Source organism: Rhodamnia argentea, chromosome 6 (assembly GCF_020921035.1).
Source record: "Rhodamnia argentea isolate NSW1041297 chromosome 6, ASM2092103v1, whole genome shotgun sequence".
Taxonomy (NCBI): Eukaryota; Viridiplantae; Streptophyta; class Magnoliopsida; order Myrtales; family Myrtaceae; genus Rhodamnia; species Rhodamnia argentea.
In genome coordinates this window covers 20,349,481-20,373,685 of record NC_063155.1, presented here as the reverse complement: position 1 = coordinate 20,373,685, position 24,205 = coordinate 20,349,481, and the positions used below count along the sequence as shown (strand labels likewise).

At 37.9% G+C, this 24,205-nt stretch overlaps 4 protein-coding genes across 7 annotated transcripts in view; 1 reads left to right on the top strand and 3 right to left on the bottom strand.

Annotated features, from left to right (window-relative positions):
- LOC125315459 (putative disease resistance protein At3g14460) overlaps positions 1-24,205 on the bottom strand; it is a 707,586-nt gene that overhangs the window by 157,993 nt on the left and 525,388 nt on the right. The window lies entirely within an intron of this gene.
- LOC115734540 lies at positions 10,431-11,873 on the top strand. Its single transcript, XM_030665387.2, has 4 exons — positions 10,431-10,797; positions 10,882-11,131; positions 11,287-11,562; positions 11,669-11,873. Exons 1-4 carry the CDS (start codon positions 10,790-10,792, stop codon positions 11,720-11,722), a joined length of 588 nt encoding a protein of 195 aa, XP_030521247.1. The 5' UTR covers positions 10,431-10,789; the 3' UTR covers positions 11,723-11,873.
- LOC115734537 (protein PIR) overlaps positions 11,451-24,205 on the bottom strand; it is a 36,020-nt gene continuing 23,265 nt past the window's right edge. The window contains exon 31 of one of the 4 annotated variants that reach the window (XR_004014669.2): positions 11,451-11,586. Coding sequence is in view for 3 of the 4 variants with exons in the window: in XM_048280526.1 (XP_048136483.1) it covers positions 23,863-23,912 (50 nt within the window). In the remaining variant the exon portion in view is untranslated. Of the gene's footprint in view, positions 11,587-23,612; positions 23,956-24,205 lie in introns of those variants that run through there. The other 3 variants (XM_048280526.1, XM_048280527.1, XM_048280528.1) reach the window with 3 other exon arrangements.
- Positions 13,100-17,418, bottom strand: LOC115734538 (probable leucine-rich repeat receptor-like protein kinase At5g63930). The gene is made up of 3 exons (XM_030665383.2): positions 13,912-17,418; positions 13,328-13,678; positions 13,100-13,286 (listed from the first exon to the last, which is right to left on the bottom strand). Exons 1-3 carry the CDS (start codon positions 16,847-16,849, stop codon positions 13,276-13,278), a joined length of 3,300 nt encoding a protein of 1,099 aa, XP_030521243.1. The 5' UTR covers positions 16,850-17,418; the 3' UTR covers positions 13,100-13,275.

Below are 24,205 nucleotides of genomic sequence, written 5' to 3'. Positions count from 1 at the left end.
TTTTTTTTGCATGTGTCCAATCCAAAGGAATTGGGAATTGAATCGGATCGGGAACCAATCACCCCTTATAGAAATGACGTGGAAAGAAATAAGATGTTCTCGGATTATTTGCATGTGAAAACAAAGGAGTGATAGGATTGGGAAAAAGGAAGATAAAAAAAAAAATTAGTCCATGAATTATTGTCGGTATTCGATTTTCAGTTGATGTAAACCGGAGCCCATGGGCCCTTCGTCAGCTCTTTGGGGAGTGTAAGAGCCTTCTAGGCCTACCAAACAAAGTGTCCTTAGCCCATTGTCCGCATGAAGCTAATAGAGCTGTAGACTGGGTAGCCAAAACCCACCAGAATGGGCCACCCCCCTCGCATTGGCTCTCCAAGTCTCCAAACCCCTTTGGGACCTTTTATGTTTTGAGTCTTGTTATCGTTGTTTCGCTTAGTACTATCGTTGAATAAACGAAATGAATCTCTCTCTCAATCAAATACAAATTTATCCTCTCATACTTTGCTTCGTCAAACTGTAGTCCCTAAATTAATCCCAAATTGCAATTTCTAGATTACTTTCAACCAAGGGCACGCATGATAACCATTTTGTTTCTCTATTTTTTCTATTTTTCTATTAACGAGAACATGTTTGGAAACAGAAATCTGTTTGGTAATGCGATTTCATTTTTCTACTTCCAACACCAAATTTTAGCCCAGAAATAGATTTGGAACAGAAATATTACTACTTCTTTATTTCCGGAACACAAATATAAAAAAAAAATTCTTCTCGTCATCAATCCCCGGCTGCCGTTCGCCGGTCCTTAGCCGCCATTCGTCAGTCTCCTCGGCCGGCAAAGGAAAAAGGAAATCCGGTGACCACAGAAAAAAGAAAGGAAGAAAAAACTAAAAAACAAAGAATTGTAAGATATAAGTTATTTAAAATTGAATTAAATGTAGAAGTATTTTAACATATGGGTTGTTAGATTTGTATTGTATGAAAATTGATCAAAACAGACCATTTTTATTCCACCCGACCAACCCGTTTGACACAACTACTGTCCACCAGTGTCGAAAGTATGTCGCCGCAACCCTAGCTTCCGTCGCACCCGAAGAAATTTTATATTGTTATCAAACGAATTTTTGTTCCTTAAACATAAATAGTGAATCAAACGATTTTCGCCGCTTAGAAACTTGTCCATAATAGAAATAGGAAAAATCTATTTTTGACAAAAAAAAAATAAAGACTATTCCCAAAAATAGAATGGTCATCATTTGCTGCTTAAATGTTGACAAAAAATCTTGAATGAATATTAGAATTTAACGTACAGAATCCACGCGGAATAATCAATTAGAAAAAAAATGATGACTCCTTTTGAAGATTTGGTCATAAAGATTTGGGTTAATACCACGAAAAATCGCAAACCGGTACACTTGTGACAAATTTGTCCCAAACTATTTTTTTAACCACCAAAAATCCTAAACCGGTACGTTTTTGACAAATTTACCCCAAACTGGTATATCTATGATAAATTTACCCTCCATTAGCTTTTGTTAAATTTTATTGTCAAATTGCTGATTTGGATGACACGTGACAATTATCGGATGTATACGTTTAGGGTTTTTACCATCTATTTGTCACAGGTATATCAATTTGAGATTTTTTATGTTATTAATCCAATTTAACGGAAACTAATGGAGGGTAAATTTGTTATTTGTATACCAGTTTGAAGTTTTTGGTAGTCAAAATAATTAGTTTAGAGTAAATTTATCGCAAATGTACCAGTTTAGGGTTTTTAGTGGTTGAAAAAATAATTTACAGTAAATTTATTACAGGTCTATCATTTTGAGATTTTTTGTGGTCAAAAAATAGTTTGGGATAAATTGATCACAAGTGTACCAATTTAGGGTTTTTTGTGGTATTAACCTTGAAGATTTATAGGTATAGATCTTGAATTTTTTTCGCCGTTCGTAACTCGTAAACACCGACGTTGATTTTCGATACTTAGTTATCATTTAACATTTAAATGAAAAAAAAATGAAATTTACTTTGAAATCGTGATTGAATAGCTGCAACAGTACAAGGGTTAATCTTAACTACAAAGACCAGGATTGGATAGCTGCAATAGTACAAGGGTTAATCTTACTTTTTACCAGCACGTTTTCATATGTTTGTTCCACGCCACATCAAGGGTTAATCTCCAGCTCAGTCCCCATTTTCTGAAAAAAATTACCAAAAAAATCATAAATCTTTTAATTTGATCAATTTAGTCCTAAATCTTTTGACAATTGGCCATTATAATTCATCTAGTCAATTTTGATTGGAAATTAATGACGTGGACATTGCAACGTTGAAATGGAAATTTTTTTAAATTCTTTTTTATTTTTGAATTTTTTCTTTCTATTATTTTGTAATAGTCAAGGGCCGCAAGCCTACGTCGCAATTGGTGAGTACTCACCACTCTTGCCCGATGGCCGGCGAGGGCTACTGGCCCATGTGATGGTAGCGAGCCCTTGCCCAACACTACACAAGGGCCACTAGCCCTTGCCTAGTGGCCGGTGAGAGCCGCGACCCTTGACAGCAGCCGACAAGGACTCGTAGGCCTTTGCCCAATGGCCGATAGAGGTCGCCAGGCCTCAATCGGTAGCCGGCGGTGCCTTGCCAACCCTTAACAATAAAAAGAAAGAAAAAAGTAATAAACAATTCAAAAAATAATTAAAAAGAAAAAAGAAAACACATCAATAACTGTAGTACCATGCGGAACGATCGATATACACATCACCAATTTTTCGGTCAAAATTGGTTGGAATGACTACATTGATAAATTGTCAAAAGAGTAAAAACTGGATTGATTAAATTAAAAGATTTATGACTGAATTGGCACAAATGCAATAATGTTAGGATTTTGTAGTAATTTTTTCCTATCTTTCGTCCACGTTTGGACAAACTTACAGTTTTCTTTATCTTAAAACAAAGGTCAAAGACTAGCTTATTGGTCAAATTTGTTATAAATTAAAAGGAGAAAGTACACTACAAGTGCCATAACTTTGACACCGCACTTAATTCGCTATCAAAATTTTTCGAGTGATCACTTGGGCATATTTAATCACACTTCTTTTCTCTCGATTCCCGGTCTTTTGTTCTAGGGAACAGAAATCTATTTGATAATGTCAGTTAATTTTTTTTCCCCAAGAATAGATCAGTAGTTAAGAAACATAAACAAGAAGCCAAAAAAAAAAAAATCCACTTCTCTATTCCCTGGAACAAAACTAGAAAAAATAATTTTTGCTCAAAAATTATTTTCGAGAATGGAATTGCTACCAAACAGGCCTTTAAGTTTACCTCAATGTAAAAACAATCACTTTAGTAGCTCAAGCGATATGTTCCGATAAAAAGTCATACGTGGCTTTTGGCCCTTTTTTTTGTTGTTGTAGGAAATTGAAGTCCAACGTGGACTAAAGGTGACTAGACGACGTAGCACATATATGACTAAAACGAGGCAGCTTTATTCCAAGCACTCTCGCAGGATCAAAGGGTCGAGTTTGGTGAAGCATCCACTCAGATTGACTGGGGACATAAGCTTCCGAAGTTCGACATCTCCGGTGCCATCTCAATGTAGTGTTTGGACATGGATAACCTCTTAGAGTACACATGCCAATATTTTTAGAATAGAAATTCGTTTGATAACGTAACTTCTAAAACAGAAATCTATTTAATTACGCAACTTCATTTTTTGCTTTTGAAATGCTCCAGAAGCAGTTTTGGATTCACTTGAAAAAGTAAAAAAAAAAAAATTACTTATCTCCATAAGTAGAAAAATTAATTTCTGGCTAGAAGTTAATTTCTAAAGCAGAAGTGTTGTCATACTCACACGACCTTGCTCATGAACTTCACGAATCCTAACATGAAGGTCATAATTTACTTCAGCTATGGGATCCTTGATCTTTACTTCGATGGAGGTTGCAGAATTGAATTTTGAAGGAAAAAAAAAACGGTTTGGATATTAGGGCTTAAAGAACAAAATGATCGGCAAAAAAGTCTGAAATGACTTCAACTACACGATCTTCGATCTTACTATGAAGTGCGGTCGATGGAGGTTATTGATTTCGGGTTTTGAAAAAGGGATAATGACGCAAATTGTCTCTAAATTTTGGCTCAATGTGCTATGTAATCTCTAAACTTTAACCCAACATGCAATGTGACTCCTAAATTTTCAGTTTGTTTAATGTAGTTTTTGAATTTTTGGTATATGTTTAATTTAGTCTCCGAACTACATGAAAGTATTCAATGTTGTCCTTATATTTATTCAAGTTTAGGGATAACATTCAACATTTTTACATAATTCATGGACTAAACAATTTAAAAGGTTCATGGACGATATTGCACATTGGGTTAAAGTTCGGGTTCTACACTGAATAAATTAAAAGTTCAGATATCACATTGCACATTTAGGCAAAGTTTAGGAACTATTTATATCATTTTCCCTTTGAAGAAAAAAAAAAACGATTTGGGAATTAGGGTTTGCCGAGCAAAACGATTTCTGACTTTCATGGTCCCCAATTCGTTCATCTAGGGCAAATAAAATGTGAAATGACTTTGTTTAGCTCTTATTTTTATCAAGCCGACGCTCAAGCAATCGTTTAAAAAGTTTTGACTGTGAATTGAGTGCCATAAAAAAATTATGACATTTGTAATGTCATTTTCCCAAATTAAAGTAGGAGGAACAAAATTAAAACAGGGATCATTTTGTATCCATATGAAAACACTTCAAGGGCTGCTTAACCGATTCTAATTTAACACAATCAATTATGTGAAAATCAGCAAAAACAACAATTTTCATGGTCCCTCTATCTCGGTTAAGTCTTCGACCAAAAAAAAAATCTCGGTTAAGTCTCGGACCATATATATATATACACACCACCAACTTCCATTCCCCATTGGCAGGATAAACTCGCTTGCGGTGATTGATGCGCCCATATAGATTGAAACATCCTATCTTCACTCAAAAAATTTCATGGAAAATTCTAATGTTTAGATTTACGGTCCGGTTTTTTTACGAAAAATGCACTACTTGAAAAACATTTTACCACAAATGACTATTTATATCTTACAAAACGAATAAGGAAAATATTTTCACCGCTCGATGTTTACACATAAATGGTTGTTGATACTGAAAAAAAATTCATTGGCTAATTATTTCAAACAATATAAAAAATTATTTTTTAAAAAATATCTTTTAAATAATTTATTATTTACGAAATAAACAAAACCTTAGAAAGTCACGCCCTAGGTTTAACACTTTTGCTACAATTAAAATATCTCGTCTTTGGAAATAGAGGAAGGCTTCGTAGGGTTTTCTTGTCTAATTTTGCCACGTGGCAACTTATTGATACTCCAAGTGTTTTTTTTTTTTTTGGTAAATCAAAGTGGAGATTCATAAAGGATACTCCGAGTGCTTTTTTTTTTTTTTTTGGTGAAAAATACTCCGAGTGTTTGGTGATCCACTAATATGAATAAAATGACCTTGGAAACAATACAAAGAGAAAATGGCAAAAAAATCACAAGATTTAATTTTTTTTAATGATGACTACTCTAAACTCTGTTATAAACAAAATTATCACCATCAACATGAAAAAAGCACCCGAACTTAAACGAAATCAATTTATGTCGATTACATCATTAAAATACAGCATTACTATTATGGTTAATATCGCGAAAAATCTCAAACCAGTACATCCATGATAAATTTATCACAAACTAATTTTTAGACCACCAAAAATCCCAAACTGGTATACCTGTGATAAATTTACTGTCCATTAATTTTCGATAAATTTTACTGTCGAATTGCTGATTTTGATTAAACGTGGCGGTTGACAAGTGTACTAATTTGAGATTTTCACCCTCCGTTTGTTACATGTGTACCAATTTGTAGTTCTTGGTGGCGCAAACTCAATTGAACAGACCCCAATTTGTTACGGGTGTACCTATTTGGGAATTTTTTGTAGTCAAAAAATTATTTTAGAGTAAATTTGTCATAAGTGTGCCAGCTTTGGGTTTTGTGTAATATTAATCGTATTAATTAAACAAAAAATTAATTTCAACTCAAAAGTAAAAAATTTTAAGCAAATGAAGGTTCACGACTCCGATACTACTAAACAAGAAATGATTAACATTATCGGTATTCCCTCGTAAATATTGTGAAAGATCGGATTACTATTAATCTCAATTTACGAGCTAAATTAAAATCTCCAATTCATCCTCTCGATAGACTACCCCCATAAACATTTTAATGTTATCAATCCAATCCTATTCATTTGAATCTCTCTAGCGAGGCAAACTCTCAATTGATTATTAGGCAAAGGCGGCAATCGAGTCATTACGTGTATTCCATGGTGTATCCTCAAGAAGCCCTAGTTGATGTGTAATTTATATTTCATCTTTCGTTACCTTTTTGTTTGTTTTGAAAAATATATCGATCAATTATGATTCTTTCTTTTTTTATTGATTATTATCCGATCGTGATATATAATTCCACATATCTATGTGATTACATAGATTTTTCTTTCATGGATTAACGAAAATGCCCCTCTGCCATTTTATGAGTCTCTTCCTTTTTGCATATTGTATCATCACTCCCTTTGGCAGCATCCACTAATCAAGAACTTAATTTGACCTGGACATTTTCAGGACGCTCTTAAATACCTAACAGATGACAAGTGCTTTTCCTTGCACGGATCCTATTTCTATGGGAATTTGATGAGTCAATTCTTCTACACAACTTGCTTTTACTAATATATCGAGAGTTATTCCATGTATCGCTTGGTAAAACGAATAATAGATTTGTTTCTGCCTTTTGTTGAATCTATTTCATGGCTCCATAGATAACTTAATAAGATTTGACTAGCTAAGATATGGACAAATTATGAGACAGTGGTCGAAAATTACCTATGCGAGACGTTCTGTTTTTCAATGAAATTTTCGACGGTCTTGCTAAAGAGAGCTCAAGTCAAAAAGTGATTTCTCTATCTTTCTACCCTTAAAAAAAGTTCTTTTTTTAAATTTGAATTATTTAATCGCAATTAGAACAGAGTCGTCACGATGCCGTTCGATTTTGGGTGGCATTGTTGACTTTCTGAGTTGTTAGATCGTGAATCACTAGGAAAGAGGCGAATAGAGTCCAAGTTTACACTCTGTTTTTCCACATGATGCATTGGCTTGATGAGTCAAAGTTTGTTTTTTTTTGTTTTATCGAAGATAAGTCAAAGTTCACCCACCGTTTTTCCCACTTCTTTGGTCCCACCCACTTAAAACCAAAACCAATTCCTGCACTTATAAGTCAAAAATAGAGGGATCGATATAAAGGATTTATTTATACCAATCCCGAAAACTTATATTTGTTTTTTTTTTTTGCTAGACAAAATTCATGTCTACGTTTATGTGTAGAAAATCAGATTAGTTCTCGCTTTTTTTTTCTTATATTATTTCCGAACAATATCGTATGAACTATTTAGAATTGTTCGGAAATTTTCCATAGTTTATACGATGTAAATTGTATGGTTCGAACTTTATGTGAATACCATTTTGTACTTTCCCTTTGCTTATTTTGTGCCAAATAATTTCTTCTTGATAGTATTAGTGGTATGCCATTATCAGAGCATTCCAATCTGAGCTTATCAAGTTTTAATTTGGAACGTTAGCTCCATCGCGAATTATTTAATATTCTCATTAGAAAATCAACTCGAAAGCTTAAATTTTAAAGTGAAGGAGAGAAGATGCTTTGAGATCAGTTGGCACACACATGTGGTCAATGCAGGACTCTTTTGTAATTAATTCAATAATCTACTCGCAAAATTTACTAATGAGGCTCGAGACTCCAATTGTCCTTATTGCCTCGTGACAAATCCCTTTCTTTCTTTTTGCCCTTTTAAAAGATTTCCTGGTAGATGTAAAGCCATCAATTAATTGTTGATGGAAGCATATAGTAAAATTATATCGATTATTACCGCCAGCTATTAGTAGTCACACCGTGTGGCATTTGGATTATTATGCTTTTTGTGATTTGACATCACACGTATAATTAGGCTATTTTAGCAATTCCATTTCTTAAACATATATCGTGGTGTAAATTATCTCATTAAATAAATTATATCACATCACTGAAACATATGGCCTAAATGTTCTCTACTATCTCTATACCATCGTAAATCACTTTTCATTGTATAACATTCTCGCCGCTGAACTCAAATCTAGTATTATGAATCTATTTGGGTTGACTTTTACCTTTTATCTTGTGCTTAATCCAAATTGCAGGCTATGCATCTTCACTCTGTTTTCAATCTAAAACCATTAATGCATTCAAGTCCATTCAAGTCTTAATGCGTAGGTTCACGTATAATTTTTTTTAATAAAATTGAATAATATTATAAATTAGCTTTTGCTTATTTTCGTATGTAAACAAAGAGGTTTGTATCATCAAAGGGTAATGGTCTTGCACTTAAAAAAATAGTAGAAATCCCGTCAGATTCTTCAAAAAATGAGTTCGTTTTTCAATTACGAGTATGCGGTGGGCAAAGAACACCAAAAGAGAACGCCGCACACGTTTGGCTTCCCACGTATGAGTTCTTCATTAAAAGCGATTCCAAACGCGGCACGTGTGAATGAACACAGGTGAGGTCTTCTTTGACCCGGAAAGCACGTTATGACAGATGTATACTGCTTAATATAAACGTTGACCACGAAGAATGATGTACATTGATGAAGGGGGTCTCACAAAATCTACAGGTATCATTAATGCGCCTAGTTATTGGAGCGTTAGTATTAGATGAGGTAACGTCAATCCACTAGAGTGATCCGATCAGCGTTGACTGTCTTTTGGTCATTATCACAGAAGCCCGACACTTGTTGAGGAACTTTCGATTTTGATCCGTAGCCATTATCTTGTAATTCGAGGTTACCAAACCTATTATTTTTGTTAGCAATCTTAATCACTTTCTACGAGAGGCAACAATGCTCGAGATTAGAATAAGGCTAGGAGTTCGCTCATGACATGACTCGATCTTTTCGACTTTGTGAAAGACAAGCTCGTATGAAACCATTGAACCTCTTGTACGTGCATTTTGAGCGAGCCCCTCACCGCAATACCGGGTGTAGGAAGCTTTTTCGCCCCGCAATATCACACTATAAAAGAGGGTCGTTCTAGCAATACCAAAGCCGATTTTTAAAACTAATCTTATGCAGAACAATTGAAAATGAATATTAGAAAAATTGAACCGTTTTCAAGTGCCCACTATAAATTTACTGCAATCAGTCAATACATATGTCAACAACATCATTCTTAAGCGGGAGACACGCAAATGTCCAAATCATTGGTAGAAATCCAGCAAAGTCACCGTCCATCACAATCAAATTCAGAAAGTCTTTCCCCTTTCATTTTTTATTTAAGCACTGTGCACTCTTACCTAAACTCCACTTTGCTCTCTTTTTTCTTAACTGAGGCCATCAAATTCAAATCCATCTCCTCCTCCTCCTCTGCAGTTCATGGCCAGGTGAACTCGGGAAAAGAAAGTTTCAAGCGTCTCGGATTAAATAAAAGTAAAAGAGCGAGTTTAGCAAATAAATGAATATCACGCGAGATAGGCCTAAAATGATGGAGAAGAGAACAAAAAAATATACATTTTTTTCCTTAAATTAACAACTAGAGCGTTCGCGCACACGGCACCGGTGTGCACGAAGCTTGGCGATTATAAATAAAAAAGAAAATGAGCGGATATATAAAAATGTGAATTTAAATGAGAAGCTATCAGAAACGTCAATTATATGGATTGTGTCTTCCTATCAATTAATGTTAAAGATAATTTGGAAAATCCACTAAACGAGGCAAAATTCGCTTTTGTCTCGGATGCATAGATTCTTTTAATTATTATTTATTGCAGGATAATTGAGAAAGGTCGTGAAAAGTGGGAGAAAATTCAATTTAAGCTTGGATATATAGACATAGATACGTGAATGTTCACGAAAAAAATAGAGAAAAGGAAAATAGGATCTAGATCGCATAATATTGGGATTTATGTGACATGTGTGATATCACTCAAATCGGACCGTCCAAATGAAAATGGACTGTCTGATTTGAGCCATGTTTGAGATTGAAAATTTTTCAAATCCCAAAAAAATTCTCGCCCACATTTTTTTCCTCCCTTTCAACACATGATGTGGCTCAAATCAAACCGTCTATTTTCATTTGGAGGTTCCGATTTGAGTAATGCCACGCATATTACGAAAATCTTAATGTTCAGCAATTCAAATCCTGAAAAATAGCACTCAAGAAAACCTTACCACACAAGCTATTTTCAAAGGCAGATTGTACTGCAAAGGAAATATCGTAAAGATTGTGGTCGATACAGCGAATAATATTTCTTTATAAGCATGGACAATCTGACAAATGGGTTCTAGCACCCTTTTCAACTCTCTCTCTGTCCAGTGTCCTTTTCTCCTCTATCTCTGTGCATTTCTGCCGTGTTGCCTTTAAATGGAGGAGTTGAGCTTCTTCGACTTCAAGATTCACTGACTTTGCTCTCTAAATACTCTCTGCTCTCAAAACTCAATATAGCCAGATTTGAGTTTGGAGCCTTTGGAGTTTCTGGGCAATCCCAAGACAAACTCCCCCACTTTTGAGCTTTTTGCTCTCAACCCTTTTAACCATCTAGTGAGGAATCCCCCAAAAGCCTCAAGAAAGAGAAACAAGAAACAGGAAAGATCAGCTCATTAACTTCTCTCTTCTTGGCTTCTTTTGCTGGGTGTGTGCCTGTGTGGTATGGAAGTAAGTTTCCACCGTTTGACTCCTGTTATCTTGTCTCTTTTCTCGCTGGTCTAAAGTTTCTTTTTTTTTTCTGGTTGTGTTCGGTAGGATTATCACAAGAGGAGTGGACAGATTCCGGCGTTTGGGAACTGGGATTACTCAAACGACCTGCCCATCACTCAGTACTTCGAGTGCGCCAGACAGGCTGGCTTGGTCCCCCCTCACTGCCCGTCTTCTTCTTCTTCCGGTGAATGCGGTCGCCCGCAGCCACATGTGGGTGCTGGTTTGTCTGGAGAGAGACATCAACACCGTCGTCGTCATCCTGGTGCTGCTTCTCTTGGTGTCCCTCCTCGAAAGGTTGGTTCCCCTTCGAGTTCGTTGAAATATTCAACTGCTGGGTCCTGTTACGAAGAGATCAGCAGCCTTAAAAGTAGTGGTGTGCCTGTGTCAAGTCTTTTTTTTTTTTGGGTTCAATGTAAAGATAGTTGTAACGGGATCTGTCTCTCTAGCAGACAAGAGTGAGGGAAAATCGAGTTGCGCATGTCAAGGAGCCAAACAAGCAATCTAGAACGCGTGACGGCGACGGCGACGTCCCAGAACCGCCAAAGGAACAGCGATACGTGCCTCTTTCTGGCAACAAGAAGAACAAGATTGTCAATCAACTGCAAGAAGACGACAGCGGCGGTTCGGCCGCCCATCCTCAGATGGCCCCAAGAAGACGACCCCCGAAACCCGTCGACGAAGATCTCTACAAAATTTCCCCTGACCTCCTTCGCACCACCAAGAGGGTCAGTGCCTCTCTCTCTCTCTCTCTCCAGTTTATATGGTTGATCTACTTACGAAGACTCTAATTTTGATGAATGTTTTGGCACCTTACCTCTCACATTGATTCAGAAGAAGATGCTGGGATTCATCGCAAGATGTCTGAGTCCAGCTTGCTCAGCTTAAGCTCATTGTCCAGGTCCTGTGCTAGTGAGAACTCAAGAATGTTCACACCTACAGTTTCTTTTATTGTGGTATTGTTTTTTACCTAACATGTGTGGAAATAAGTGATATAAAAAACGAGTGTAGATCGAGGAGGTAGAAGTACATTTCTGGATTCCAAGATGGCCAAATGTACTCGTTTAGATAATAGCTTTACGATCGGATGATAGCGGTGATTCCTCTGAAGTTGTCATTGAGGAAGCAAAGAGATTGAAATAATCGAGTTGAATAACCTAATGAGCAGAATTTATTTTGCTACTGTGGACTCACTTGATGAGCATGGAACAGTTCGAGCCGGTTTGAATTGAAAGATGGTCGGATTGAGATTGTCAATCTGGTTCGGTTCGACTAGGGAGAACTTTCCCAAGTTCGATTTATGGACTGAATGGGATCGAAACTTGAAGATGGTTGAATTGAGATTGTTGATCTGGTTCGGTTCAACTAGGGAGAACTTTCTCCCAAGTTTGATTCATGGACTGAATGGGATCGAAACTTCGAAGCAGGACGGCATTATTGTAGCTGCAGGTAGTATCATCAGCAGTTCCTTCTTTTCCAACTTGTTCAGCAACTCGCGAGCTTCACTTTGGTTACACGCCTTTATTTGAACCGCATCGTCCGTTCATATATCCGGTTGTGAAACTATTGCATCCAACGAAAACAATGATTTCTCATAGCAGCTTCTGATGTTGACCCAATGCAAGCTGCAATCGAACATCACGATATGTCAAAGATGACTACTCTCATGTTTGATGCATCCCGAAAATGCCGACGCATTCCAAGCTGCTGATAACATTTTGTGAAGGCCATTGAGCGAAAAGTAAAGTGGCGACCAGAGGTCATAAGCGATGTAGTGCTTTTCTGTGAAAAACCGAACTTTGGGACGCCCATTAAGACAATGGTGACCTTGCAGCATCTGTTAATCAATGTCGAGTATGCTTTGGTTGATCAACGGGACATTTGCGACGAAATTAGACTCCTTTTATTCTTGATCATCGCACATCTACGATCGTTCATGCTTCTGCTATCATTCTTTTGCAAAATCAATCCCCCAGATATATCCAAGGTTTCGTTTGTTGGGTGTTATTCCGCGTCGCACCATCTCACTTGGTAAACTGCTTGCCCCCTCAAATGGCCCTGATACGCATCCATCTTGAATCAAAGCTAAGTCATTGGTTAGTTTGGAAGTATTTCATCTTGAAGTATCCTTCATATGCATCCATCTGTTTAGTTCAAAAATTATTTCGCTCCTCGTTCCGACTATTTTATTTTTATTTATTTAAATCGATAATTAATGGTAAACTCCCATGATCAAATTGATATTCTAACCACAAATCACCAAGTCAAGTGCCTCCTCATTTCAATCCTTTCTAGTATGTCAACTGCAGGTTTTGGTATAAGTAAGAAACAGAGAACTCTAAAGTTCAGCGTTCAGGAATGTACAAGCAGTAATTTCTATCTCTAACAAGATAAAATAAGGATCAATCAAATACCAAAAGATCATCCTACTATAACCTGAGTCATTCCATGTTATAATGTGAAGTATTCAAGATTCATCTTTTTAGTCAGTGTCATCACTAGGGTAACAGTAAAGCTTCCCTTCCCTCTCACCAGAGTCGATGAGCTTCGCGACGACTTCCCGCATTGTCGGTCGTTCCGATGGGGACATGCTCGTGCAACGGAGAGCGATCTTCAAGACTGTGATCATGTGAGATATGGTGCTCTCGTCCTGTAAGTCCACTCGCCCATCAAGCACTCCGGGAGATAACGAGTGGTCCTGGATGTAATTTCGCACCCAAGTCACGAGGTCGCCGCCTTGCTCCAGGGGCTGCACTGGTGTCCTTCCCGTCAGCAGCTCCAGCAAGACAACTCCATAGCTATAGATGTCACACTTCTCGGAAACTTTCATGGTATATGCATACTCTGCAATTACAAGGTCAAGAACATTGTGAGTCCTAGATCTATCAGATGGTGTCTTAGAATAGAACGTGAAGGAAGATTGCTGATTCACAACCAGATCATCACATGTAATTCGGGACGGCTTGTGCAATTAGGAATGAGATTTCTGTTTGGTTTGGGGTTTGGGTGTGCGTGTGTTTGTGCCCGGGTGGGGGGGGGGGGGGGGTGGGGGGTGTGTGATTTCCTATGATACTCACCAGGGGCGATGTAGCCATAAGAGCCCGCCACTGCCGACATCGATTTGGATTGCGGCATGTCAATAACCTTGGCCAATCCAAAATCTCCTACATGGGCTTCGAACTTATCGTCTAACAGGATGTTGTTTGATTTAATGTCCCGGTGGAAAATCCGAGGCACACAGTCGTGGTGCAGGTACGCGAGCCCCTCTGCGGCTCCCAGAGCAATAAAGAAACGCCTTGGCCAGTCGAGATTGCAGGCAGACCTGTGCAGCGATTCCCCTAAGCTCCCCCTGGCCATGTACTCGTAAAGGAGGAGATTCGAGCCCTGATGATAACAGAAGCCGTATAGCTTCACGATATTCCGGTGCCTGATCTTCCCAAGAGTCAGTATTTCCGCACGGAAGCTGTTGTCCACGGTGTTTCCCTCTCTGTGGGACGCTAACTTCTTGACAGCAATGGTATCGCCGGTCGGCAACACCGCTCTATACACCGTCCCACAAGCTCCCCTCCCAATGACGAAGCTGTCGCTGAAGTTATCAGTTGCCATGACCAAGTCATTAAAAGTGAAACCTTCCTTTGGGGAGAAGTAAACGTCGGAGACCGGCGAAGAACCCGGTTTTTCTTGCAAAGGTGCTACGGTCTCAACTGGCCTTCTCAAGAAATACAGGACAACTAGAATTAAAATGAAAGAAACCCCACCAATCGCAGCTGCTACTATGGCGACAACTTTAGCTAATTTTGAACATCGGCTGTTTGTCTTTGGGCGTAAAGAAGGCGAAGACGTAGAGGCGCTGCAATTACCGAGGGGTCCGCCGCACAGCCCTTCGTTCCCAAGAAAGCTACTCACGGGCATGTTAGTGAGCAGCGGCAAAGAAGGCAAAGGCCCGGATAAGACATTGTATGAGAAGTTGCAGCCTTGTAAGCTTGAGAGATTCCGAAAGGAGCCGGGGATTGAATCAGTCAAGCAGTTATTATTGAGCAGGAGATACTCCAGGAGAACAAGATTCCCAAGCTCAGGCGGGATTTCCCCAGATAGGTTGTTGTAGCTCAGATTCAGGCAAATCTGCAAGCTTGAGAGCGCTCCAAGCTCAGCTGGTATAACCCCAGAGAACAAATTCCCCCCCATCTCTAGCTCGGTCAATCGGGTCAGGTCCCCAAGCACAACGGGTATGGTGCCTGAGAACCTGTTGTCGGAAAGCTTGAGAAGCTCCAATTGGGAAAGGTTTCCAACCTCACTCGGCAAAGCACCCATGAAATCGTTACGGCTCAGATCGAGCCTTTGAAGCCTCCGGCACATGAAGATCTCGGGCGGAATCTGCCCAGTAAGCGAGTTTGAGGAGACGTTGAAAGACACCAATTGAGAGAGATTACCAATCTCTCTGGGCAACTCAGACACAAAGCAATTATTGGAAAGGAGGAGCCTTTGCAGTGTTCTGCATTCGCCAATTTGTGGAGGTATGGAACCGCTGAACTTATTCTGATCCAATTCGATAGTAGAAAGGTTCACCAGGTTGCACAAATCTGGTGGAAGAGTGCCCTGGAAGTTATTTCCGAAGAGCCGAAGCTGCACGAGGGACTTGCAGGTCGAGATACCCCTAGGAATATTCCCTGTGAGCATGTTCGACCCCAAATTCAGCAAAATCAGATTGGAATTCATGCACAGATGCCGTGGAATTTTCCCAGTTAGCAAGTTCTCCGATAAGTCAACCACCCAGAGTTTGCTATAAACGCCAAGCCCCGGAGGAATGATGCCGCTCAGCGAGTTGTGGAAGAGCTGCAACATGCAAAGCTCTGTCAGATACTGAAACCCCAAAGGGATGGGACCGGTAAGATTGTTGATGGACAGATCGAGCTTTGTTAGGTTCTTCAAGCCAGCAAGCTCGATGGGGATGTCACCTATTAGCTGGTTCTGGAAAAGGTAAAGCAATTCCAGGCCCGATATACGCCCAAACTCGACCGGTATCTCCCCCGTCAGGAGATTCTCCGAGAAATCTATTTCTGTAGCTAAAGAAAGGTTGCCAATTTCTCTAGGTATCGTCCCGTTTAACTGATTCCAGTAGACATACAGCTTCTTCAGAAACATCAGGTTGCCAAGCTCTCTCGGTATTCCGCCCACAAGATTGTTCTCATAAAGGGCAAGAGTCACTAAACTTGTACAGTTTCCGAGCTCTTTAGGCACCACCCCGGAAAGCTGGTTGTCCCAGAGAATCAAGTCGGTCAAGCTCTGGAGCATTCCGAGTTCCATTGGAATGTTTCCGGTTAACTTGTTCTGCGCAAGACCGAGAACCTGTAGGCTGTTGCATCCGCCCAATTCTGAAGGCAAACTTCCTGAAATCAAATTCTGTCCGGCGCGGAAGGTCCCCAGGCTCTTCAGATTCCCAAGAGTACGCGGCAGTGACCCTGTGATGTTGTTTGAGTACGCCACCAGTTCGGACAGCGAGGAAAGGTTTCCGAGTCCCTCAGGAAAAGGCCCGGAAATCTTGTTGTTGCAGATGTTCAAGGATGTCAGACTCCGCAGCCTGCACAATTCCGCTGGTATGTCGCCTTCAAACTGATTATTGTTCAATTTGATGACCTCAAGACCCGAACAGTCGCCTATTTCTTTAGGTAAATCGCCGGACAACATATTGAAAGATAGATCAAGATAGGTCAAGCCCACCAGTTTGCCAATACAAGGAGATAAAGATCCGGAGAGATTCATCGAGCTCAAGCTGAGAGAGTACACGACTGGATCGTCGTAACTATACGTGCAATTCACACCATTCCATCCACAGGGCGCTGTGTCATTGGCATTCCAGCTAGCGAGACGATTGAATTGATCAATGAAGCTCTGCTTTATTTCTAAAAGGTATTGACCTTCTTCATTAAGCCCCAGAGACTGATGAACCAGAAGAGCAGCCACAACACAGTTAATGGCCAAGAACACCCTTTTCAATCTCTCCATATTCCAACCCATCACGACCACTCAACCGTGGAAAAGTCACCTCTATATGTTGCACTTAAAAAACAGGGTCAAACAGAACTCTTCCTCTCAAGCTTCTGCTCTTGAATATGATTCAGTTTCACATTCGCCAAAGTGTTGAATATTGAAGAAACTCATACCCCCGGCTCGAAATGCAGATGCGGCGAGAAGGCATATAGAAACAAAATTCCCATCAAAGGACACGGGATTTCGGGTGAGGAGGAGGAAGAAGAAGAAGAAGAAGAAGGGCCTCGCGTACCTCCTGTTTACTCCACGAGAGAAACCAAAAACCATGGAGAGGAGAATCTTTCTGATCTGGTTATCAGCAGAATATTTGACCAAAGAAAACCTTTTCAATCATGAAAGAGATTTACGTGAACGAATGCAAGTAAACGAGTTTACTATTCGCCCTTCGTCTTCCCTTCAAACTTCAAATTGCATTAAAGATGCCAAAAAAAAAAAACCCCTTTTGAGATTACTGTCAGCAAGAAAGCAGAAACACAGAAACCCAAGTGCTCGAAAAGCGAAATTTTTCTGAGCTTCAGGTGAACACGAAGGATGGTTAACCTCTACAAGAGAGAGAGAGAGAGATGGTTATGGCCGACAAAGCATGCTTCCTCAACTCTCACTCCATCTTTCAGAAAAATGCATAGTATAATGCCTTGATGATACTGGAAGAGACCCACCTCCAATCCACGCTTCATTTCTATTTAGTGCCCCCAAAACAGGTCAATAAGAAAGCGAGTACGGAGGTTTCTTTCTTAATCCTATTTTCCTGCTACAGCTCCCCATACAATGTTCTCCCCGAAAAATTCCAAATAAAGATACAAAGTATCGTTATTTTCTCAAATAAAAATTGAAAGTAGACATTATTTCAAATAAAAATCTAAAATGCTCTTATTATTTCATATAAGAGCTTGAAGTAGATATTATTTCAAATAAAAATATAAAGTAGCTATTTCATTCTCAAAGAAGCACCTGACTTCACCAAATGGTCAATGGCATTTTCGTTCTTTACATTTTTTATTTGCTTTCCTTATTTTCATTCGTCTTTTCCCATTTCTTTTTTTTTTTTGTTGTTGTTGCGATCGGGGAGGGCCTGACAACCCTCACCGGATTTGGGTGGCGAGGACAAGCCTCACTCAGCCCTCTCTGGTGGCCACTCTCACTTAGCCCTCTCCGGTGGTCAATCGCCTAAGACCGACCATCGACGAAAAAAGAGGGAAAAAAATGAAAAAAAAAATCAGAAAACGTAAAGGATGAAAATGCCCTTGATTGATTGGAAGATTTGGCTGGTCCGAAAGGTCGAGACCCTTTTTTGAGATTGACATGACCACTTTAGGGTTTTATTTGAAATAATATCCATTTCATATCTTTACTTGAAATTTTTCTCCAATTTAATAACGTGAAATTTACTCTTGAATAATAAGTTTCATATTTCAAAGTACTTAATAATCAATCAAATTCTCTCCGAGTCAAAATCCAGATAGACAAACTCGTTTGGGAGATTAAGAAATGGATTATCAAGTTCATATATTAATTGAGAAAGTGTGTATATTAGGAAACAACCCACCTTTAAAAGGAAAAAAAAAGAAATTGCATTTTTTAAAGACGCCGTGCAGAATCTTTAATGAATTCCCTCTTGAAATAATTAATTATAATCATATGTTTGATGACAACGAGTTGCAATGAGATCCAAGGTAGACTTAGGACTTTGCCAACAGTTAATGCCAACGTACTTGGCAGGGTGGACTTCGATAGGAGTGGGTCAATGCTCAAGCAGGGGTGGTGGGTACGTTCAAAGTTGACCGTACCTGTTGGAGCTTATCCTAATCAATTTGCCAATTGGGTTTGTGAAGATGAAGTTGGGTTTTGTCAGCTGGATATTTGATTAGCTTTGTTGCCACACTACTTTAAGTTGTGACATTGGCATGATCAAGGTCCAGCTGGGTATAGATTTTTCACCGCACCCGTTTGATTCTAAGATGATGTTGCAACTTTTGTAAATTGCGCGACGAGCTCTCCATACTTGCCGCGGTCTTTTAGTTTTGATAGCATATTGCAGGGAAAAATTGCCAAAAAAGTTATAAATCTATTGCAATTGTGCTACTTCAGTATTTTTTTGTGCTAATTCAATCATAAAAATTTTGTATTTGTATCAATTCACTCCATTTGGCCATCCAATGCCGACGTAGACTTTTTTTTTAAATAATATTTAAATAAAATTTTGAAATTTTTATGATTTTTTTCTTTTCTAGTTTTCCCCCCCTAAACCCTTAGGCCCTGCGAGGGCGCGCAGAGGGTTTGGGTTCTGGAGAAAAATTAAAGAAAAGAAAAGAAAAAAATCATAAAAAATATTAACGTCGGCGTCTGCAATGTCACGTCGGCACCAACCGGCCGAATATACTGAATCGATACAAATACAAAAGGTTTGGGATTGAATTGGTACAAAAAAAGGTTTAGGACTGAATTGGCATAATTACAATAGATTTAAGATTTTTTTCGTAATTCTCTCCTTATTGCGGCTTCTACGAAATCGACTAATCAAATAATTGCAGCAACAATGACTATTACATTACAGGATTAATAGAGCTAACTACATATCGTAGTGTTTGCTTGTTTCTTTCTTCTTCTGTTTTTTTTTCAAATAAGTTGATTATAACTGAATTAATTTATAGCTACCTTCACCAAACAACAATACCATTTGTTAGGAGAGATCGCCAAGAGGGAACCCAAGTCCGATGCCATCAACATATGCATTTGAACCCACCTTCACTAAAAAATTTAAGCCAATGAATTATGGGCTAAGTAGAATATATTAATTACTTCACACCACATCAATTCTCCGATATAGGACTTCTCTAACACAACCGACACATGCATCTCAACATTATATGATTAATAAAATTAATTTTAAATAATATATAAGTAATTAATTTACTAGCAGTTATGTTATCTTGGTAATGCATAATTATTTAGTATGTTAAAATTAATCATTATGTTATATTTAGAATGGTATTAGTTGCTTCCTATTTGGTCTGGTTATCTAATTTATATAACTTAAAGTTATGTGATTTAATGCTAAAATTGTCATATAACTATAGTTTCAATCATACTATTCATTATGTAATAAGTAATATCTAATTTGATATAATCACATATTATAAATCAGATCATAACTATAAATTAATTTTTAGATGATAGATAGGAATTTATATATGAATTTTATTGACACCTAATTTGTGGACCCCTTCGGGTGGGGAAAAGCAGGTCACCACAAAGTTGTAATATCTTCTTGCTATATAACTATATATGAATTATTGTACTCACGATTGGCTCTTAAATTGATAATTACTAGAATACAATACTGATTCTAACAAAATAACATGTACTTGCTTAATTTTCAATTGCAATGATAAACTAAATGAATAAATATATGATTCAGGACTATCAAAGTGATAATTATAATATCCTCTAACTTCGATATTAGCTTGTTATCGAAATTCTGTTAGCCCATATTACATAATACAATAGCTATTGCATTATTTAAACTGAGCAACATAATATGTGTTACAGTCTTAATACATTGTAACGTAATAGCAATTACGTTATAAGTTTATACAGAAGTAGAAACCTAAATTTATTTATGAAATGATTAGAATTCGATGAAAATAAGTAGTAGAATTTTTCTCCTTATCTTTTTTTTTTTTTGGAAATCATTGCCACTGTTTATTTATGTACCAAAAAAAGGGAAAATTCGAAATAAGGGCTTGAAGGGCAATCATTTTCTCATATAAAGACCTGAAGTTGACATTATTTCATTTAAGAGCTCGAAGAACCATTATTGTTTCAAAGAAGAGCATGTTCAAATGTATTCTCATCATTTACTTTATTTTTTATTTTATTTTTTCCTCTCTTTTTTTCCTTTGTTGCAACTGATGAGGGCCTGGGATCCTCACCTTGCCCAAGCCGTCATCGGTTAGCGGTATAGGCGGCCACATGCGAAAAGGAAGGGGGAAAAAAAAGAAAGAATAAAAAGAAAAAAATTAAAACAAATAAACAACGAGAATGTCATTGATCGGGCTTTTTTGAAACAATGAGGGCGCTTCAGGTTCTTATTTGAAATAAAATCCAATTCAAGTATTTATTTGAAAAAATAAAGGTATTTCAAGCCCTTAATAGGAATTTTCCCCAATTTAGCCTTTGCATGTGGTTGGATTGAGCAACTTCCCACATCTAAACAAATTATGTCTACTGATTTTCCGTTATTTGGTCATACGTAGCCTCAAGTGCGCTATGTCCCATGAATAAATTTCATCTTAAAATCAGAAAGTTAGTCAAGATGAGATCTTACTAAGGATTCTCCATCCCCCAAGTTAGGCCTAAAGGTACGGTTGGTTCGTGTCACAATCACCACCAAGGAAAGTAGCTAGAAACTAGGAAATCTATCAAATTCATGGGAAAATTGTAACAAAAAAATCAAAAAGTCATAAAGATTTTAATTACGTTATATCCTATGAATAAGTTTCATCTTAAAATCAAAAAGCTAGTCAAGATGAGATCTTACTAAGGATTCTCCATCCCCCAAATTAAATCGAAAGGTACTGTTGCTTCGTGTCACAACTGTTCAATACATAATGACTGAAGTTAATTTTGGTTGGTTAATTCGATCAATTCATTGATGGTCAGCAAGTATGATGGTCCTAATGATGATCATGTACGTATTTCGTGCATATCTCATTGGTGGTTTTAAAAAACATGGCGAATTAACTTGGGTTACAAGTGTGGTTCTAGTCGTATTAACCGCAACCATTAAGAAAGAGTCGCTAGTATTTGTCCATGGTTTGTTTATTCCTTCCTATTTCAATCTAATCCAAAAGGATTTTGAATTCAAAATAAAGGATTTGATTTGGCTTTTTTTTTTGTTAGTCAAATTATGTTAACTAGAATATAGAGAACAATATGGTATATATAGAATATGTCTTTTTCGTGAATCGCCACAAAGGAAAGTAGCTGGAAACTAGGAAATCTATCAAATTCATGGGGAAAATTTTAACAAAAATTAATAAATTTATTGCACTTTTATTAATTCAGCCCTAAACATTTTAATTGTGTCAATTCACTCCTAAACATTTTTAGGTTTTGCCAATTGAGATCATATGTCCAATTTTGGCCTGATATCGCTAATGTGCACGTCGGGTGTCCTACGTGGCATGGCCGGTGAGGGTCGCGACACTTATGCCTGGATCCGAACGACGGCGTAAAGCCCTTACCAGCCATAGATGTAAAAAGGAAAAAAAAGGAAAAAAATATTAAAATATTATTAAAATATGTTCACTCAGCCCACGATAGTGATTTGCTGTTAAAATTGGTCGGATGAACTCAGTTGGTAAAATGTGAAAATGTTTAGGATTGAATTGACAAAAGTGCAATAAGCTTATCACTTTTTGGACAAATTTTCCTCAAATTCACGTTAGCTTTTGTCACGGATGACGACCTCTTTTACACATCGATGAAGTTCCTTTCCCATAGAATTCCGGATTACTTTATTACCAACGTGATATCACATGTTGTTTGTCTTACATTCATTTAGCATTGTCATGATAATCTATGTGCATGTAGACCCAATTAGAAGCAATATCTATATAGAAAAGAGAAAAAACGGATAATTCCGGAGCAGTCTTTTAGTGTATTAGGACAGTGACTGTCACTACAAAAGGGGGGCCACCAATGTTGTTTAGACTCGTAAGGAATTTTCTAATGTTAGGAAAGATAATCCTCCATTCCTCAATTTCGATCCTTGGTGGCATTTGAGTCTCAAATCGTTCTGCACTCCTCTTTTGGGTTCTTTATGAGAAATATTTAATCAAGGTAACTTAGACGGCTATCTCCCTTTGTCAGGTGGAAGAAACCGCATGTACCTAGATATACACACACACAAAAAACAAACTTCTAATTCGTAAACTATTCTAACGATTGAATTCAGGGTAACTTCCATACATAGTTTCTTCTTCTTCTTCTTCTTCTTTTCCGATTATCAAATTTGAGGTGTTCATGTAATCTCACATGGAAAATATTAAGGAACGCTTCTTTTGTTTTTCTAAAAAGAGTTGTATCCATCTTCTTTTTGATCATAAGGTCGTCTCCTGAATCATTTGGACAAAGAACAAAGAAAAGAATTTACTACAAAGTCTGGCCAAGGAAGTGATAGAACAAGTCAAGGATGACTAGGAATGCACTAAAACCGACCCAAAGGATCTGAATGATTCATGCCTCGAAAATATAGGTTGGATGAGTGGAGATCCATGAGTCGGAAGAGCCATCCACATTGCTTCCGCGGACCCACGCATGTCATGGGACACAACTCCCCAAGGTGGATTTTGCTCCAAGTGTTAAATTATTGGTATTGTTGGTAGGGAGGGATCGGAGCTTTTTTCCATCATGTTCCTTTTCCTTTCTGTAATCTCAAATTTCTTGTCTTTGCTGGGTGGAAATTTTGTCTTGAGACGACTTGATTGTGTGGCTGACTTTGTGGTTTCGTGACGATCGATGATGATATGGAATGAGTTGATGATTCCTGTTCATGCAATCATGTGATCTACGAGGCTACAAGCCACATGTTTTCATGTCTTAAGAGATCGAGGGTGTCCGATTCCAAGTCATCTATGGTGCGCTATAACTCCATAAATAATTATCCGGAAATTGTCCCGTCACATTATAATTCGGTTTTATTGCTTTATAACAAGCAATGTTTTTCACTCCTACAGTCACTTCAAGAAATTTCATTGCAAAGGCTCACCATGTTCGATTAAAAGATCACTTGAGATTTCAAAGTTGTTTATCAGACATCAAAATTTTCAAAATGGTTTGGTTTTTGTCACTCCATCAAAATATCCACGCGAAAATTAATATGGTTTGACATGTCAATTAGAGAAAGCTGATGTTGTACTCTATTCAGATGCAATGTAACATGCCAGGACAATCAATCAAGGGGGGAAACTCATTATCTAATCGGCCTGTTCATCGTAATATTTATGTGGTTGACTTGTGGCCTGAACTGATTATTCTCGAAGCAGTAAGTCAAAGGATACGGACGCCATCTAAGCATAACAATAAGAGAAACTAATCAAAATTATGTCTGGAATATCAAGACAAGGTTGTTAAATCATAAAACACGATAATTCATGCATTTTAGGTACTAAAAGATACGATACAGCATACGTTGTGACGCGCACATGTTCCCATAGGACACAACTCTTGAACTTATCTTCCGGATATAAGCATTTTGCTTGGGAGTACAATTCAATCCATTACCAGGCGAGAAATGGGAGTATTAAAATCAGCAGTCAG